The sequence below is a fragment of the Saimiri boliviensis genome, chromosome 2 (genome assembly GCF_048565385.1).
Source record: "Saimiri boliviensis isolate mSaiBol1 chromosome 2, mSaiBol1.pri, whole genome shotgun sequence".
NCBI classification, from domain to species: Eukaryota; Metazoa; Chordata; class Mammalia; order Primates; family Cebidae; genus Saimiri; species Saimiri boliviensis.
Window position 1 is genome coordinate 194,579,472 of NC_133450.1, and position 19,474 is coordinate 194,598,945.

At 41.6% G+C, this 19,474-nt stretch overlaps 1 protein-coding gene across 1 annotated transcript; it reads right to left on the reverse strand.

The window, feature by feature from the left end:
• Nucleotides 1-1,307: 1,307 nt before the first annotated feature.
• On the reverse strand, nucleotides 1,308-16,258 carry ALDOB (aldolase, fructose-bisphosphate B). The gene is made up of 9 exons (XM_003940100.4): nucleotides 16,132-16,258; nucleotides 11,216-11,337; nucleotides 9,889-10,100; nucleotides 8,314-8,368; nucleotides 7,320-7,480; nucleotides 6,402-6,485; nucleotides 5,293-5,467; nucleotides 4,688-4,887; nucleotides 1,308-1,829 (listed from the first exon to the last, which is right to left on the reverse strand). The coding sequence occupies exons 2-9, from the start codon at nucleotides 11,325-11,327 to the stop codon at nucleotides 1,734-1,736; spliced, it is 1,095 nt and encodes a 364-aa protein (XP_003940149.3). The 5' UTR covers nucleotides 11,328-11,337; nucleotides 16,132-16,258; the 3' UTR covers nucleotides 1,308-1,733.
• Nucleotides 16,259-19,474: the final 3,216 nt, after the last annotated feature.

Consider the following 19,474-nt stretch of genomic DNA (forward strand, 5'->3'; position numbering starts at 1 on the left):
TGACCATCAGCAAGTAATTTTACTTCTCTGGGCTCGGTTTTATCATCTGTAAAATGAAAGCTGTGGGCTTAATGGATCTCTAATGTAGGCTTGAATTGCTTGTATGAATATAGTTGTTTTTAGAAAAGTAATGACAAGTACATGGAAATAAACATTAAAATACTGTAGAGGGCACATAATAAGGAAAAGTTGTCTTTCCTGTACCCCATTCACAGGTCTTTCTCCTTAAAATAAGCCTCTTTGGCTAATTCTGTCTTATTCCTCTAAATAATATGTTAAACCTCTGTTTCTTAATTTGTTAATCTACACAGTACCATTTTTCTTTGTGTTAGTCAAGGTAAGAAATTTAGCATACTATCTTCAGTATTTTAATTTTAGGTATGTATTTTAATGATTTACATCCATTTCTTTTATTACTTAAATAGATTTTTTTACGGGCACGTGCCACCACGCCCAGCTAATTTTTTGTATTTTTAGTAGAGATGGGGTTTCACCATGTTGACCGGGATGGTCTCAATCTCTTGACCTCGTGAGTCACCCGCCTCGGCCTCCCAAAGTGCTGGGATTACAGGCGTGAGCCACCGCGCCCCGATCATTTAAATAGATTTAAAGCACTATTTCTGAACCCATCAGTTTTAAGTAGTATTCCTGACTCTTTTTGCTTTCCTCCACTTCTCCTCCCCCTTATATTTCCCAGCTTCTGTCAGTTAAATCTTTACTTTTATATTATCCAAAGTTATAATATTTAAATTCTCTTTTGTAACATAGGTTAATTATGAAAACTGAAAGTCAGTATAGTATAATTACGTGAATACTATTTTCTGCAAAACTAGGAAATGTGCCTGGACGTGCAGACGGCAGTGTAGCCCTGTGTCAGCAAACCTGGGCCACCTGAAGAGGAATGCTCTAAGCATCAAAGTCACATTAATTTTCTTATCACACTCCGCAAGTTGCTCAGAATCATTCTACATTTTTAGCTGGCTTCATACTGTGAATGGCTCTACTTTTCAAATATCCTCAAACTTGAAATTTAGATTGGTAGTTCTTAAACTTGACTGTACATTAGAATCACTGGGGAAGCTTTAAGAAATATAATAGAGGATCCCAGGTTTAGAGTTTCTCATTTAATTGAGCTGGGGTGTGGCCTGAGCATCAGAGTTTTTTAAAATTTTGCTGTTTAATTCCAATGAATAGCCAGAGTTGAAGACCCTGACTGTTGAAACCCAGTCTTGTCTAGTAGAGTCAAAAGTAATGAAATACAGAGTCCTTGGACAACAAGAGCAGAAAAGTGAAACCCAATAGCAGCCAAAGGTTCATAGAATATTTATTTCTTTTTTGGTTGCAGCTATCTCCTTCCCAACCTACCACTGCTGAGATTGTTTCAGAAGACGCACTTCTCTACACTTAGCTAATGAGGTATTTCATTTAGCATTTGTGCTTTGGATGAGGAGCCGATATTGTTTCAAAGCCTTTTATTTTCTTGGGTGGATATTCTGAAGCATGGGGAGCTGAAAGTGTTGCAAGGAAACTGCTGTGTGACATTTGATCAGGTCCTTGGTATTTATTTTTATGTTTCAACAACTGATTATTTTTCCCCCTTGTACTTAAGATTTAACACCTGTTGTATTTCCAGCAGTTCAAATCTGTGTCTAATTTCCAGGATTGGAGGAAAAGTTGCTCCCTTTCAGCCCTCCTTCTAGAAGCGCTGGAGCTAGGCTGGCGGGCATTGGATCCTAGTAGGTATAGCAGGCTGTGAACAGCGACTGGGTGGAAGCAGCCTCAGAAGAGCCTGAGTGAACGTACTGTCCTCTGGCCGCCTGGCAGTTAGCCTAGAAGGCAAATGTGAGAGAGGAGACCAGTTAGAGTAAACGTGACCCCAGCTTGACCCTGTCTACTTCTCATAGGAAACCAACCATACCTTCACTCAGATTTTCTCTTTTTTTGCAGTGACTTGCTGAGTCTTGCTGCTGATACAAACCCTTTCCTTCTATAAAGTGTCTCCCCTTTTTATCTCAGTTTTCAGAGCATTTCTTTGGTAAGCTTGAGGTTTGTATCAGATACTGGGAAAATCTCTGTTCGGTACCAGCAATATTGCAACAATAGAAACTAAAATTGAGAAATTTCTCACTAGTGTAGTGCACGATACCAGAAGAAAAATTTGTTTATTTTAAAAGTATCCATTTTCTACCTATATTGGTCTAGAATAATATGTAATTTTTATTTAGTTGTTATTATGGTATCATTTGCTTTTCTGCATACATTCCAGTTAAAGGTAAATTCAGAATTATGAAACTTACGATAACATTTGAATGCTGCTCAGTGGGTACCACTTTTTCTAGTCACTGTTGCTACTGTCTGTTCTCTCTGGGAGTTATTTCTACATTTTACATCAATGATTCTTAAAGTGTGTTTCATGGTCTACCAGCATTCTTTAGGAACATGTTAGAAATAGAAATTCTCTGGCCTTACCTGAGACCTACTAAATTAGAAACTCAGTGGGTGAGGCCCATAATCTGCATTTTAACGAGCGCTTCAAATGGGGGTCGGGGAAATGAAAAGAGGTTGGTAATGGGTACAAAAATACAGTTTGAGAGAAGGAATAAGTTCTAGTGTTCAATAGAACAGTAAGGTGATTACAGTTAGCAATAATTTATTACATATTTTGAAATAACTAGAAGAGAAGATTTGGAATGTTCCCAGCCCAAAGAAATAGTATGTATTTGGAGTGAATACCCTAATTATCCTGATTTGATCATTATACATTATATGTATGTATAAAACATCACAGATACCTCATAAATATATACAATTATGTGTAAATAAAAAAGATTACAACAACAAAACCAAGCCCTTCATGTGATTTGGATCTACACTGGAGCTTGGGAAGCACCATTCTTGATGATAAACTCAGCTTCCCTTCTTCTGTGTGGATGGCCCTCATGACCTGTGCTTTCACAATCCCTCCATCAAGTGAGCTAGGTCTCCTCAATCCATCAGCCACCCAGCAGCACAGCCACACCCTGCTTTCCATAGTCAAGGTAAAGCACTACTTCGAAAATCTCATCCTCTCTTATGCCTGTGAGATGACATTTAGCTTCCCTGGGGCTTTCCTTTCCTTTAGGGCCTCACCACCACGCTTCTGACTACACTTGACTCCTTGCCCAGCCTCCTCTATGGTCAACATGCTAACTGAGGCTTTTGCTAAAACTTGTCACTCTTCTATCTTCCTATTAAACTTTCACTCTTCTACCCTGCTATTTTGCATTCGGGTTTGTCTGACTCTTCCTGCGTGCTTCAGACAACTGTTAGGAAAATTCAGGAATGAAGCTACCACGAACTCAGACTCTTATTTCAGCTGCACCTTACTTGATGCTTGGCTATGTCTGGCCATAATGTCTGATCAATTTCCTAGTGAGTTCCTTTAACTGCTTTTCTACCCTTTCCAACTGTCAGTATAGAAATTTCCATTTCTTCAACATTCTCAGCAGATACCCATAACTGTAATCAGTCATGAACTGCTACATCTCTTGACGTCTATAGAGCTGATTCCAACCACGTTCTCTTTTCTGCCTCTTACCCCCTTTTTGTCTTTTGCCAGCTATGCCACCTATGTTTAATATTGAGTCTCATGCAGTTCTGCTTCCTCTAAGTTCTTCGCCACTCAGTCATCCCCACTCTCCTCATCTTTACTGTCTCCTCTTGCTTTACATTTAAACATGCCAGGCTCTCTCCTAGTTGGCTAAACTCCAAGCTTCCTGAAGGCCATGGCTATATGGGATTTGTTCACCCCAGTTCTAGGCTCATCAGTGGTCCCCATTTCTCCTGGCAACCTTTCTGGGTCTTTTCCTGAAAAACTTCTTGAATCTGCACCTTTCCTTTCTTCTTTATTGAAAGTGTTTCAGTAAGGGTCACTGATACGCTCCTAAATACCAATCTCAGTGCCTTTTCTTGGCCTTTGTTTTGAATCTCTCTATAGCATGTTATTATTGGCCCTTTGAAATTCTTTACTTGGCTGGGCACAGTGGCTCACATCTGTAATCTCAGCACTTTGAGAGGTTAAGCTGGGCAGATCACCTGAGGTCAGGAGTTCCAAACCAGCCTGGCCAACATGGTGAAACCCTTTCTCCACTAAAAAATACAAAAATTAGCTGGGCGTGGTGGTGCATGCCTATAGTCCCAGCTACTTGGGAAGCTGAGGCAGTAGAATTGCTTGAATCCAGGAGACAGAGGTTGCAGTGAGCTGAGACTGTGCTGTTGCACTCCAGCATGGGTGACAGAGTAAGACTCCATCTCAAAAAAATGAAATGATTCACTCTTTGTTCTCATAATGCTTGGTTCACCCTACAATATAATTGCTGCTTTTCTTGGTGGCTTTTCTTCTTCATCTTCCCAAAATTAAAAGTATCCTAAGTTCAGTTCTTGGTCCTCTTATCTTCTTCCCTCTGAAGTGATTCTGTTGAAATTGTCCTTCGGTCTATTGTCATCAACTATACTACCAGTGTGGCTAATTCAAAACTCTCTCTAGCCTCTATCCTCATACTGAGTTCTAATGCCACATTTTCAAATGCCTAACAGACACTTTCTGTAGATACCTGCACGGCCTGAAGAAAACAATGCTTCTCCATGTCAGAGAATCAAGTCCCAAATGTGAACTTCACCAAGTAGATAAGAGGGAGCAGCATCTTACCACGGCCCGCTTCATAAAAGCCTCCTGGGTTGCCTTCTTGTTTGCAGCCTTGCCACCCCAGGCAGCCAGTGCACTGGCCTGCAGGGCCCGTCCGTAAGAGAAACTTAGTTTCCAGGGCTTTGGTAGATGGCAAAGGTTGATAGCATTGAGGTTGAGAGTAGCATCCTCTTCACTCATGCCACCGGACAAAAAGCAGATGCCTGGTAGAAAAGAAGCCATTTTGCTCTATTAGTCCCACATTATGTACCCTGCTTGAGAAAGCAGGCAATGAACCTACCACAAATGCAATGTCTCAGTCTTTTCTGTTTGATTTGCTCGAACTGGGTCAGAGAAATCAGTTTGCTTTTGCTGAAGCTAGTTAGGCTAGAGAGAAGGGCTTTAAATACATAAGGAAGGCGGTGAAATGGTGAAGAAATAGATGGATTGTGGGCATTTGGGCAGATTTGGATGCTTGGTATTCAGTGGGAGGGGAAGTGCTGGCTGCCTGTGGGATAACAGAGTTTTGTTTCATGAATAGAAGCAGATTCCTGAACAAACACAAATGCTTATGGCTCTCCAAAGAATGAGGGCCAAGACCTTGAGTTAGAGAAGAAAGAAGGCCTCACCAGGAACAGCTGCAGGAACGGTACGGTGGAGAGCTGTTACGGTGGCCATTGCCACTTGCTCTGGAGTATACTTCTTGGTGCAGGCATGTCCAGCAGTCACCATGTTGGGCTTTAGCAGGGTGCCCTCCAGGTAAACATGATGGTCATTCAGGGCCTTGTAGACAGCAGCTAGGACCTGAAGGACAAGAGGTCCCACCAGGTGAAACTCAAAGCTAGTCTTAGAACCACATGACCTTGGCACATTTACACTGCAGGGAGGCAGGATAAAGGAATTCTCATTTGTCACTGGGCAAAAGCTTCTGAACCAACCTTCAAGCCTCATTAGACCAGTATGTTGCCATCCATGGCCACTGAGCACAACCAAACTGGCCTGTCTTCGCCACCCCTAATCTAGCTTCTCATTCACTGCATGAATGACAGGCATGGCTCTGCTTCCAAGAAGCCCTTCATTCCTTTCTTCCCATGACTCCCTTGGTCAATGTCATCCCCTATTGAGACTGCATTGTTTTAGCTATTTGGGGTCATCTAAACTGGCCTCCACTGTCCATGTTTACAGAGGCTGAGTAGTCATATAGGCATACATTTCAGAGGCAGAAGTGCTTTTAGATCGCATTTCAGTCCACATAATTTTCCAAGCAGGGAAACTAAGGTCAGGTGACATTATGACTCTCCTACTTTCTCACAGTGTATGAATAGAACCACCTTCTTTCAGATATACTGTGGCTAATTTAGAAAATCAGATGGAATAAAGTACTTTCTAATTACATCTTCTCATTTGAGCCACATATCTTATTTTAAAATTTCTTTGTGTACACGTAATAGAATTGAAGTCAAAAGAGATAATATGACTTGCCCAAGATCCCACAAGTGGAAAAGTGGATTCTCCCACCCAAGCCTTGGTTCTGCAACTCCTGTGATTTTTCTATATGTAGCATACCATGCACCAAAAAAGTAAAGGGCTGATGAGCACCTCCTTACTTTCTCAATGCTGCAGTGAGTCCAACCTAAAGACTACTTCAAATATAACAGCTGTTATGTGTTAAGTAACAGCTATTACCTAAAAATAAGATTTCTCAACGAGAATTGGGAACTTTATATTTAAGACTTACCTTCTCAGTAACATACTGGCAGTGTTCCAGGTCATGGTCTCCATCAGGAATTACCTCTGGTTCAACAATAGGTACCAGGCCATTCTAAAAAGAAAAAGCAGGGAAGCAAAAGTGAAGCTGTGTGCTCAGTCACCCTTTCCTTAGGAGGAGATTCAGCAGTTGCAATTGGTTTAAATTGAAGCCATTACGGAGAAATACTACACAGGTGACTTAAAGCCAGTGAAAATTTTCAGAACGGGGTAAAAAATAAATACAAACACTTAATTTCTATATCTCTTTCTAGAGACTATTCTAACTGCCTCAAAACGTAGCTGCTACCTTTTTAGGGCATTCAAGCATACATCATTAAGGAAAATGCCTCTAGTGTGGGCTAATAAAGAAATTGAAGCAGTGTTTATAGTTCTAATTGGGAATCTCCAGCTGTCCACAACTCTAACAGCCCCAACATAGTACTCACAGAAGCAAATCAAACTTAACTTGGACCCAGAGACATTTTAGTATGTGTTGGAAACTTCAGCATCTGGTCATCATCCTCCAAGGAATTATTTGGATTAGAATTGTGGTCAGAGCTGTCACTCTTCAGCTAGAAATCTAAGAGGATCATGTATTGGATGTTATGGAGTATAGACAAGCGATTTATCTGGCCTCCAAAGCCTGATTACTTATAAAACAGTTATGAAGCTTTGACAGAGGGCAGTAGTTGATGACATTATCCTTTGAACTCATAGCTTAGTTGAACGCCAATTGGCTTGTGGGACCAAATCTTTCCTACCACACTTGGCTATAGCAAAAAAGTGGTGGAAAATGCCACTAGGATATACTGGTGAGGGGGAAAGAAGGGCTCAAGTGTAGTTATAGTAAAGTTTAAAAGAAAAGTTCTAGCCTACTCTTTTTCAGCCCAAGGGGAAGGTGGAGCACCTGCTGACAGATGCTGGCATAGCGAGCCAGGGCATTGGCGTTTTCCTGGATAGCGAGGCTGGATGGACACTGGTCAGTAATCCTCAGCACAGCACGCCACTTCCCAAAGTCAACACCATCTTTCTTGTACTGAGCACAGCGCTCTGAGAGGCCATCAAGCCCTACAAGTCACAAAAGAGAGAAAGGCTTCCTTGCACCTTTGTACCTGAACCATGGGGACCTCTGATAAAGTGAAGGGGTTCTCCCTTGGCTTAGCTTTCAATTTGCTGAGCTTGAGGACTGAAAAAAGCTAAGCATTTAAGCTTTAGTCACAACACTGAACCAGAAGACCTAGATTTAATGTATATTGTTCTGATATACATACTATCTACTCCACATATAGAATAGGAGAAACCAATAGTTAATACGATACTCATTTCACAAATCTAGAAACTGAGACTCTTAATGGTTAACCGCCTTTACCAAGTTTGGAATGCTAAAGCATGACAGAGCTGGGATTCAAATTCTGCTTAGCTAACCCAATGTTGTGGGTTAATGCTTGTCTACTTGGGCAGAAGTACCTTGCAAAATTATCTAGGTAGCATGTTATAGAACCAGGATTCAAACCCAGGTGTACCTGATCTCAAAGTGTGGGGCCTTTCCACTCTTCTACTGATAGATTTTTTTTTCTTTTTTTTTCTAAAAATAATACTTGCAGGTGCAGACTTTAATATTCTTTGTGCAAGGTATTTTGGTACGCATCTTATGTACGTTGTCTAATTTAATCCCCACAACAGTTACTCCATTTCGAGACCGGAGAACTGAGGCTCAGAACATTTCAGTGACTGGCCCAAGGTCACCCTTGTTAAATGGAGGAGGTGATATCCAAAACCAGGTATGTGTGGCGCTAAGACCAGTGTAAGAGTCACGTTTTGTTTTTCCTTGCTTCCTTCTTTACTGGCCTTAATTTCTAGCTTATACTGGCATGATGCATATCAGTGAGCAATATCCTTACCTTGAATGGTGGTTTCTTTGTTTGTTCCTGCAAGGGGAGCAGCTCCTTGGTCTAACTATGGATACAAATAATTAACAATTACTTCGCAGGTGTCAGATGTCAGGAAACACAAGCAGAACTCTTGGAACTAATAGTTTGCTTCTTTTACAGACCAAGGAGTTGAATTAAGAAAGCGTATTAGTCATTGTGAGGGACACCGTTCAGTACAGAGCAGAAGGGAAGTTATCTGGAAAGTATAATGTGAGAGTATCTACCCTAACATTTATTGAGCACCTGCATACACCAGGTATTGTGTTAGTATAGAAGGCAAAGAGAATAAGGATACAACTTCTACTCTCTGCATAGCAGAGGCCAAGGTCATGACCTTGAGAATTAGCCTAAACTGGCTCTGACCTTGCCTTGCTGTGAGGTCAAGTTATGTTATTCTTTGTAGTTCGGTTTTCTCACTTCATCTCTAAATAAGGGTAATAATTGAGTCTACTACCAGAGGTTATGAGCGCTTAAAATGGTAAACACTTGTACGCAATGAATACTAGTTTTCTTTTTTCTTTTCTTCTTATTTTTTTTTTTTTTTTTGAGATGGAGTCTCACTCTGCTGCCCTGGGTAGAGTGCAATGGCACAATCTCAGCTCACTGCAACCTCCACTTCCAGGATTCATGTGATTCTCCTATCTCAGCCTCCCGAGTAGCTGGAGTTACAGGCATGTGCCATCATGCCCAGCTAATTCTTTGTATTTTTAGTAGAGACAGGGTTTCATTGTGTTAGCCAGAATGGTCTTGATCTCCTGATCTCGTGATCCGCCTGCCTCAGCCTCCCAAAGTGCTGGAATTACAGGCGTGAGCCACTGTTCCCAGCCAATGGATACTAGTTTTCACTTTTGAGAAGTTTATGCATTATTGGAAGACCTAGTTACAAGATAGAATAGTAAATGCTTTAATAATTATAATAGTTACCATTAACTGAATAATTATGCAATATAAACTTCTATTTTATTTTTTTGAGACGGGGTCTCACTGTGTCATCCAGGCTGGAGTACAGTGGTATGACCACAGCTCACTGCAGCCTCGACCTCCAAGGCTCAGGTGATCAATCTTTCTGCCTCAGCCTCCTGAGTAGCTGGAACTACAGGCATGCACCAACACAAACAAGGTCTCACTATGTTTCTCAGGCTGGTCTCGAACTCCTGAGCTCAAGCGATCCTCTTGCCTCTGCCTTCCAAAGTGCTGGGATTATAGCTGTAAGCCACCACTTCCAGTCTAGAAACATTGACTCATTTCATCCCTGTAAGAACGTTATGAGGTAGATTCCCATTTTAAGTATTAGGAATCCCATTTTAAGAAATGAGATTCAGATGCAAAGAGATGAAGAAGGTGTAGAAAACTTGAGTGAAAGAAGAGGGCACTGGAGGAAAAATCTAGATGAGAATCTGGTTGTCTGTGGGAAAATGGCAATGGAAAAGGGTGAGAAGAGAAATTAGATGAGGAGAATGTTCAGAGTGTTGGCCCCGCCCTTGCCAGTGTGCTGGGAGTTTGCCCAGGAGAAGGCATAGGTGAGGTGTGAATGGAGGTGTTCACCTTGATTCCCACCACGATCCCCTTTTCCTTGAGGATGTTTCTGAACAGCTTTCCCTGGCTGTCCTTCTGGTAGAGGGTCTCATGGAAAAGGATCACACCCCCAATGCTCTGGTTGATGGAACTGTCCACAGAGAAGAGGATTTCTCGGAACTGCCGGCGGTTCTCTTCAGTATTTTCCACCTTGATCCTCTGCAGGCGGTTCCCCATGGTGCCTATGGTGGGAAGGCAGAGGGCAACATAAGGAGCAAGCCAGGGCTTTTCCGTCGCCCTTCTCTACATCATCTCAGAGGCCCTCACCACAGTGGAAAGCAAGGCTCCCTTTCTTTTTTCAGGTAGTCAAAGCTCCTGCCTCAATTTTTTTGTGTTCCAGAGAGAAGACCCTGGTTGCTTTCAGGTTGCTGGTTAGCGAGTGTGTGGGTTGGGCATGTAGAGGTCAGAGTGGAAGCTATCATGCGGTCCAGGTGGATGTGTAAAGCCCTCGGGCCTCTCTAGCCCTCCCTGATCCAGTCCTCGGTCTCTCCGGACGTACATACAGAAGGAGGGATGGGGCACACTCTTGATTCTCAGGCTTCTGTCATTTCCTGGCAGGCTGGGGAACTCTGCCATAGCTCTCCCTTGTGGCATCCTCAGGTTCTGCCATCCATTAGCCCTGTCCTATTCCAGGTGCGGATACTTTCCTCCCTTTGCTGACTTGACTGACTTTAAGCTGATTTCTCATTAGCAGCAGGTTTCTGTGTATCTGATCTTATGCTAGTTACTAAGTTTCTAGCCTTACTACAAGGCTGAATTCAAATGACCACTGGCAAAGGGCCTTACAATGAAGGGCTTCAGCCTCTTTCCGTGGCTTTCAGAAATGTGCCTCCTACTTATAGGACTCAAAAGCTCTACGCTTACTGAGTCTTCTGATGCCACTCCTGTGTACGTAAACCTTGACTTCCATAAAAAATAGGATTATCAGCCAGGCGTGGTGGCTCAAGCCTGTAATCCCAGCACTTTGGGAGGCCGAGGCGGATGGATCACGAGGTCAAAAGATCGAGACCATCCTGGTCAACATGGTGAAACCCCGTCTCTACTAAAAGATACAAAAAATTAGCTGGGCATGGTGGTGTGTGCCTGTAATCCCAGCTACTCAGGAGGCTGAGGCAGGAGAATTGCCTGAACCCAGGAGGCCAGGGTTGCGGTGAGCCGAGATCACGCCATTGCACTCCAGCCTGGGTAACAAGAGTGAAACTCCGTCTCAAAAAAAAAATAGGATTATCAAGTTGTTTTTGCTAAGTGTAGAAAAAATAATATGTTGTTATATGATGGGACTGCTTTTCACACTCACCTACAGATTCATCTGCAGCCAGGATTCCCTTTCCATTGGCAACAATTCTCTGGGCAATTTCTGAGAGCTCCTTCTTCTGCTCCTGGGTGAGGGCCGGAAATCGATGGGCCATGGTGACAGGTCTAGAAAAGAGTGCAGGAGAGTCGTGCACAGAGCCATGGGTGGCTCAGATGGATGCATGACCAAGACAGTTGGGGGTGCAGGCCCCTGTGGCACCTCTGGCCCATTTCCACAACCGGATAAACAAATGAGGTGTGCTTTTCCCCCATCACTTATTAGTTGCAATTAGCCGCAATGAATGAAGGTGGGATGCTGAATGTTCATGGTGATCCTAGACAGAATGCTTTCCAGGAGACCTTTGGAATCATTAATCCTAACACCAATTGGCTAATGAGTGACCCATGAAAATATGACTAATGGAGGGAACTACAGTAACGGACTGTCTCTCTATTCTCTGGATAAGGAAACACCACGGGATTTCCTTAATGGCTTGAGGCCAGGACAATGAAGCTCTTGGCCTCTGTAGTTATCCTCCACTTTGCTCTGTTAGTCTGTAGTCCCAACAGATTATTCTCCAGGCAACAAGCTTGAAAGGAGAAATCTATACATAGTCGTGAAGCTATGTTTAGCTTCAAGGTAGTTACCCTTTGGCCTTGGGCTAGAGGGTTGAGTGCAAGTTTCCTTTTCCTTATATTCAACCATCTTTGAAACCACTTGGGGCAGACTGGGGAGGATGTCTTCTAAGTGCATCTGTGCTCAGGTTTCTATGAAGATGCTAAAGTTGTATGGCAGTCCCTGCTCCAGCTTCACTGCTTTAGCAAGGGGAGACTCTGGCTCGAAGACCCCCTAATCAAGTGGCCCTCTTAGTGGTGGTGCTCTGAAGGGAATCATTGCCCCTGTTCGACTGCCACTTTGTTCTTGAAAATGCAAGCTCAAAGAGCTCTCACTTTGAGTGTTACGAAGAGTGTTTTTTGCATAGATTGGGCTACCAAAGAAAAAACGGTAGTGAAGAGTATCTCGGGTAGCTTCCTATCCAATCCCAGGGTCTCCTCTTTTTCCTAATCTTCTCTCTCTCCAATACACTCAGCACAGGATGGATGCCCCATGTCTACAGATTACTTCCTGGAAGCCCAGGAACACCTCAGATCTCATTTGATCCACTGGCAATGAGGTGATTATAGCAGGTATTATCTTAATTAATTAATGAGCAAGCTAAGACTTAGAGAAGCTAACTGACTTGTCCAACGTCCCAGCTATGGTGAAGCAGAGCTCCCTAGACAGTCCTATCCTCATGACAAATCTGTTTCTCCACATTTTCTGCATCCCTTCAGGGTAGGCTTTCAGTACTCTGTCCCTTGATGTAAGGCGTGAGTAGCTACTGAGCTCATTCATGAGAAGGTATAACCGATGACCTCATTGTTGCCTCTCCATTTCAACAGAGGTTCTTGTCTTAAACCAAAAGCAGGAAACCGCAGTGCTGTTATTGGGGTCATAGGGCAAGCTAGTGGGCAACAATTTCTAGAGAAGATGACCCTCTAAGGCCCATTACATTCCAGCCACCAGCAGAGCGTGTTTGCCCCATTTATATATCAGCCTCTAATATTAGAGTCAGGGATTTTTAGCTTTGGACCTGGCCTCCAGATCATCAAGCTGAAAAAAGCCAACCTGGAGGTGACCCTCAGAACAAGGTGAAAACTTTCTCCCTCAGTTTAGGCATTTGCACCAAGGAGTTGAGAATCACAGAAAAAGAAAGATGTTTTCTTAATGAAACAAAAGGAAAAGTCAGCCCAATAATAATAACAACAAGTAGTCACGTATTGTCAAGCCCTCTGCTAATGGCTTTTCATGCAGTTATATAATTTAATTGTTCAAAATAATCCCAGCAAGTGGTTGGACTCTTCTCCCCTCCCATTTAATAGATTAGGAAAGAATATAAGAGAGTGTTAATTATTTGTCCAAGGAAAAATAGCTAATAAGGCATAAAACTGAGATAAGGGGCAGTACTCCTTTCTATTCAAGGAAAAGAGTGAGCTCAGTGAAAAAAAGAATGGCCTTTGGATGACTCCTAATGTCCTTGATGACACCCCAGAGTACCTTAGGCTGTGGGTGATTATACGGAGGACATTACTAATTCAAACATCTGACATATTCATGTAGAGATTTGCTGCTAGTAGATCAGACAGACTTGGGTTTAAGAACCAGCTCTGCCTAATCTATCTGGAACCTCGGGCGAGTCAGGCAACTTCCTGAGTCTCCGTTTACTACGGATTAAGTAGTGATAATGATTGTTCTGGTTGTGTCTTTGCCAGATAACTCCAGTGCAATCTGTGAGCACCCTGCTCATTGTAGTTGCTCAAAATGTATTTGTTAAATTGCATGGTAAACATGAAGATGCTTTACAAAGCACTATAAAATGCAATGTATTACTAATTCTATTTTTTTAATTAAAAAAAACTAAGGTACCTCCATATTTCTATTTTCTACCTATTTCCAAACTATTTTCTTCAATCTGGGTGTGCTGACTCAACCAGAATAACAGAGGAAAGGTCAATTTAAGCTAATACTGTTTACAGGGAGTTAAACTTCTACAGTGGGATTAAAGGTCTGTTCCACGTTAGCACAAATGTCGCCTCTCTGTTAATCGTAAAACAGGGTCACAGGCCAATGTTCACCACTGGGAGACGGGAGGCCAGCCTGGGATGGGTAATGACACAGAACGATTTCAGTGTCCCTAAGCTAAGCTTCTGCTCTCTGAGGTCTCAGGCCAACTTTTTTCAGTGTGATGGAAACTTGTTCACATTATATTATTAAACAAAAAAAAGCAAGTTTCAGAGAATATATACTATTCTCCTATTTTTTTAATTAAAAAAATGATATATACTCATACTGTTTGTGTGTCTGTATAAACAAAGAGTAACAACTCTGAGGTTACCTCTGAAGAAGAGGTAGGCTGGAAAGAGTCTCACATTTCTTTTTCTTTCTTTCTTTTTTGTTTTCTGAGACAGGGTCTCACTCTGTTGCCTAGCCTGGAGTGCGCTGGCATGATCATGCCTCACTGCAGCCTTGACCTCCTGGGCTCAACTGATCTTCCCACCTCAGATACCCGAGCAGCTGAGACTACAGAAACCTGCCACCATGCCTGGCCATGTTTCTGATTTTTAGTAGACACAAAGTCTTGCTTTGTTGCCCAGACTTGTCTTGAACTCCTGAGCTCATGCAATCGTCTCACCTTGGCCTCCCCAAATGCTGGGATTATAGGCGTGAGCCACTGCACCCAGCCACATTTCATTTTATAAGTTCTTTGTCACACACTTTATTACTTATGTGTAACAAGTAATATGTATATAAATCTGGAGGAAAGTTGTGTTAACAACAGAAAAACAAAGCTACAAATGACCTCAGAGATATCTGTGTCAACCCTGTCACTTTAGAGATGAGGAAACTGAGGCCAGAGAGACTATGTGCCTTCTAAGTTGTAATGTTCTAGGATTGCAAGTCACATCCTACTGGCTTATGACTGAAAATTCTATTTCTAATCCTTCAGCAAAATAGCAGGTAGAATCCTATGGTATGGTTCTTTCTGCCTTCCTTGAAGATGTTCCGTGAAAACACAATTATTTGTAACATATGGATATTTAATTCCTGGAGAAATAGAAGGCAGGAGAGAGTCCATTTGCTTCTCTATGTACAAGACAATTGGATTTTTAAGACAAATGTGAGAAGGCTTATTTAGTGAAAGCCTATGATTTCTAGGCATTATATGCAGCACTTTCATATATGAGGCATAAAGATGCCCATACCTTCATTATCCACCCCAATGCCCCAGTGACAAGTGCGGCAGAATGATCTACGGCTGCCCTAGGACAGCCTGATTTCCAGTGCCCTTCAACACATGGGGAGCAGCCCAGAAAGAGTCCTGAGTAGTGCTCTTTCCTCTACACTTGGACTGAAGCCAAAGTCTTAGATTTTTTTTTCAGCAACAATACTCCATTCTGGGGCCCAGTATCTCTGGCTCTAACCTGGGCCTGAATGCTACCTAGATGTGCCTTAGCTAAGGTGATGAATAGCAGAGCGGCAGAACTCAAGCCCTGCTGCATCCAAATTAGCTAACGGAGCCCTAGGCAACTATTTAAAGAGAAGTTGTTTTTTTTTTTTTTTTTTTTAAAGCCAACATATTCTCACAAATGCCTATTTTTCAGATAGTAGAGCAAATGTATCAAAATATAGAACCTTTTCATTTCTACTGTCTTAAGCTCTAGGGTCTTCACAGTGTCTGAGGCCAGCATGAAATGTTCTTGAAAGTGTCAAACATGAAGGGTTTGGAAATTCATAATCAAATGACGACTGTGGTCTGTGAAGTTTCTAACTCTGTTTTATTTCCTCATTTGAGCAGTGAGTGAAGGCAAAGGGCAAAACACTCCAAGGGTTTGTTTCTGTGACAAAGAAACTTCAGTGTTAGTACCAGTACGTGTGGGAAGAGAATGTAGAAAATGACATAAGGCAATAGATATGTAAATAAACCACTAAAATAAGTCGTTGTTATGAAAAGAGAGTCAAGAGTTTAAATGAACAGGAATCTCAAAAACCGATTAGAACCTAACGATAGTTGTGTTCAAGTGGTTTTTCCTAGATCAGAGACTCACAAAGGCCTCATTCAGGTAACACATGTAACTGGCAATCAATCCTGGGCGTTTTGCCACCTCTCAAAAAGCCAGGAAAGGTGTGAATAAGCATTTATGCTTAGAAAAAGAAAAACATGCATTTCTCTCCAAGCAGAACCATCATGTTTTCAGCTACAAACAAGTTTTTCTTTAAAACAAAGGCACATTAATCTTCCCCGCTATAAGCTTAGTGCTGTCATTAACCCCTTATTCACTGGTACAGTCCAGGTTTACAAAGGAAGCTTTTTTACTTACAGTTTGGGAGAGAAGAGTCCTCCTAGATATCAAAAGCTGTGAGTGAGGCAGCAGCTATCAAATAGGACAGATCTTCGGTAGGTAGCACACAATTTTTATAGTGTTCTCATCAAAGTTGTTTTTTCTTTTTCAACATTTGCCCTCCCCTTTCTACCTTGACCTGGTAGGGAGGTGTTCATTCAACACCTCTGATTGGCTCATAAACAACCAATCCTTACAATCATGCTCATATACTCCTATGCTTTTAGAATGTTAAAGCTGCAAGGAATGTCTTGAGACCACATGGTTCCTAATCCAGACCCTCCGTTTTACAGGTGAGGAAACTGAGGTAAGGAAGACTAGGAGATTCGCCTGAGTCATGCAGCTAGTCAAAGACAGAGCTCTAGGGTCCATTACATGATATTAGGAAGAATGTTAGTGTAGCTGTAACACTTACAAAGCACATAAACTTGGTGAAGCATTTTTGGTTTTGCTTTTTACTTGTCTGAGCCTTTATTTTCTTCTCTTTAAAGTGAGATCTTGACTTCAGAGGAACATTAAGTGAGTTTGCATAGTGTCTGTAAGCAGTAGCCAGTTCCAACAATTTATTCTATAATTTACAGTCAAATTTAAATAATCTTTCAATAAAAGAAATGGATTCTGAATCCTTGAATTTCCCATGTGTGAATTTTGTCCAGATGGAAAATAAAATTCAAAACATTCTGTTTTTAAAAATCATTGCTCCTCCCATTCTTTCCAGTCCTCCAAAACCTAGCTGGGATTTTTGATGTATTTAATGCCAGGAGTAATTGTTTTTTTATTCCCATTGTCTTTCAACCTTTGTACTTTTGTCTTCAAATTTGGTAAAAGCTAGAATTAAACTCAAAGTGATTGAACTAAGCCATCAATACCCCTAAATATATGGTACTGTCTGGGTATGGGTTCATTCTGCAGGGCTTTTTCCTAAGTATGAAACCCAAATTTAATTCAAGAGAAGGCAAATAAAAATACTATATGATTCCAGAGGCAAATGATAAATGAGGCAAATAAAAGGGAAATCTAAAAGTGATGGAATGGCCATGATTACAGGAAAGGGTAAATTCTCATGAACATATTCCTCTGGAATAATTCATAAAATGGAAAACAAGACCAAGATGCTTGATGGTACAGAGTTTAACACTGGAATTTACGGATTAAAAGGTGAAATGTCAACAAAATGAAGGAAAAAAGAAACAGAATTAGGTGGTCTAAATAGAGTTTAGGTTTGGTCAGCTTTTGAAAGTGGTAAGTATTCATCATTGAATGTGAATATTGAAGGAAACTCAAGTATTTGAAATACAATATTGAGGCTCGTTTGGCTGAGGAAGTTTTGACCAAGGCCTGTCCTGAGGATAGTAGAGGGGTAGACCAGGGAAAGGTCTTGTCAGCTCCTTTGACTCCACTTACTATCTGATGGCACAGCACATATCCTGGTTTCTCCATCTCCTCCTGGGCTCATTCAGGCATCTGGTACCTGATTCATCAGACCAGTGTGACCAGCTTTGGGGCTATGTGACGTATCATCCTCATGGTTTTTGATAAAGGAGAATGGAGGAATAAGAGGTGGATGATGATGAAAGAAGTGAGTGGGTGTAATGAAAGTTGTTGGGAGTGAGGGCTGGGGTGGTCAGAACCAAAGCTAAAACATTCCACCTGCTGAGAGAGGCTACTAGTACTAATTATTCTTGTTATACAACAATAATTGTTACCTTTTTTTTTTTGAGATCCTATGATGTACTTGGTTCTTTTCATAAATTACCTCCAATCTCAATGCCTTTCTTAAGAAAGGCTTATTATCCCCATTTTACGTATAATGAAATGCTGTTTCAGAGAGGGCAAGTAACTTGCCCAGAGTCACAGTACAGGAAGTTGGAGAGTTTGTCGCATTCCAAGATAGTGATCTAAAGCAGAGTTATTTACATTTTGGTAACCAGAGACTCATAAATTAGCTCTTTCCCTATTGCCCTCTCAGCAGTTTATAACCCTGGACATTAAACCTTCATTAATCAGGGAGAAATGACTTGCGTCGGCAGACCTAGGTGTCCTTGGTTAGCTGGGCATGGTTTCACGTGAACAACAGCCTGGCTAGGAATGTCAGAACAGCATGAGTGCTCCTGCCCCGAGTGCTGCCACTTGCTGCTGTTCCTGTTCAGCATTTGCCCACCCCTGGGGCTTGATGTGCAACCGAAATTCAAAGTTCAGGAAAACAAAGCTAAGGGCTTACTGGACCTTAGAGAAACAGCAACTCTCGACCAACACACACTGCTTGCAGGGTTTTTGGTTCATTTTTATTTTTTAAGTCTCCTACATCAATAAAATGTTCAAAATTGAGTATCATATGTGGAAACAGCATTGGACTTTGAGGCTGTGAAACATTTGGGAAATTCTTCAACCTTGATCCACAGTTTTCCCATCTGTAAAATGAACTAGGAATGCTTCCATCAGAAATGTATTATGAATCATGAATGAGATAACATATGAGTGGGGCTTTGTACGGAATGGGTTTTCATTAGATAGTGAGATCTGAAATCATAACTCTGGTTTAGAGGCCTTTGATTGTAGAATCTTTTAATAGGCAATATGACAATACTATTCATGATCATTACAGTCAATACTTCTAACAATGGCCTATTCTCCGCTCCCTGCCCAACTCTAGATATTTCTTCTGGTTTGAATGTGATATCTATGTAAGTCAATCCACAGGCCATGAGATTAATGTATAGCCTGAGGTCTGAGTCATAAGCAAACTTGTATGTGCAAATAAATATCACATATTATAGAGTTACACTTACTGTAGAATTGGTAATACTGTAGAGAAAGAACTTTCATAAAAACAGATCACATTACACAATGCAACTGGAAGAATCATGATTGGCATTTTAAAATATATTTTCCAAACTGTGGTACAGATATTTCCTTATCATATTGCAATCTGCATTGGTAGTTGGAATAGTTTCAAAACCCCCAAATCAGCAGTTATTACTTTGGTCTAGAGATAGAGCTGTGTTTTCTCAGCACAGTTCTTGAAAGTGTTTTGCTTTTATGTGTATAAGGCATTTTGTTAGCTATGGAGACTTTTTAGAGGATATAAGGTAAGTGAGACTGGCCTTTTCTCAAGAAACCTACATTCTAGGCCAGGCACGGTGGCTCAGGCCTGTAATCCCAGCACTTTGGGAGGCCAAGGCAGGTGGATCACGAGGTCAAGAGATGGAGACCATCTTGGCCAACATGGTGAAACCCCGTCCCTACTAAAAAAAAAAAAAAAAAAAAAAAAATTAGCTGGGCTTGGTGGTGCATGCCTGTAGTCTAAGCTACTTGGGAGGCT

Coding starts and splice junctions, on each gene's coding strand:
- ALDOB (XM_003940100.4), bottom strand. CDS start 11,327: ATGGCCCATCGATTTCCGGCCCTCACCCAGGAGCAGAAGAAGGAGCTC. Junction 10,101..11,215: donor GGCTGCAGATGAATCTGTAG/GTGAGTGTGAAA, acceptor TTCCCACCATAG/GCACCATGGGGAACCGCCTG. Junction 6,486..7,319: donor ATGCCAGCATCTGTCAGCAG/GTGCTCCACCTT, acceptor TTTTCTTTTTAG/AATGGCCTGGTACCTATTGT.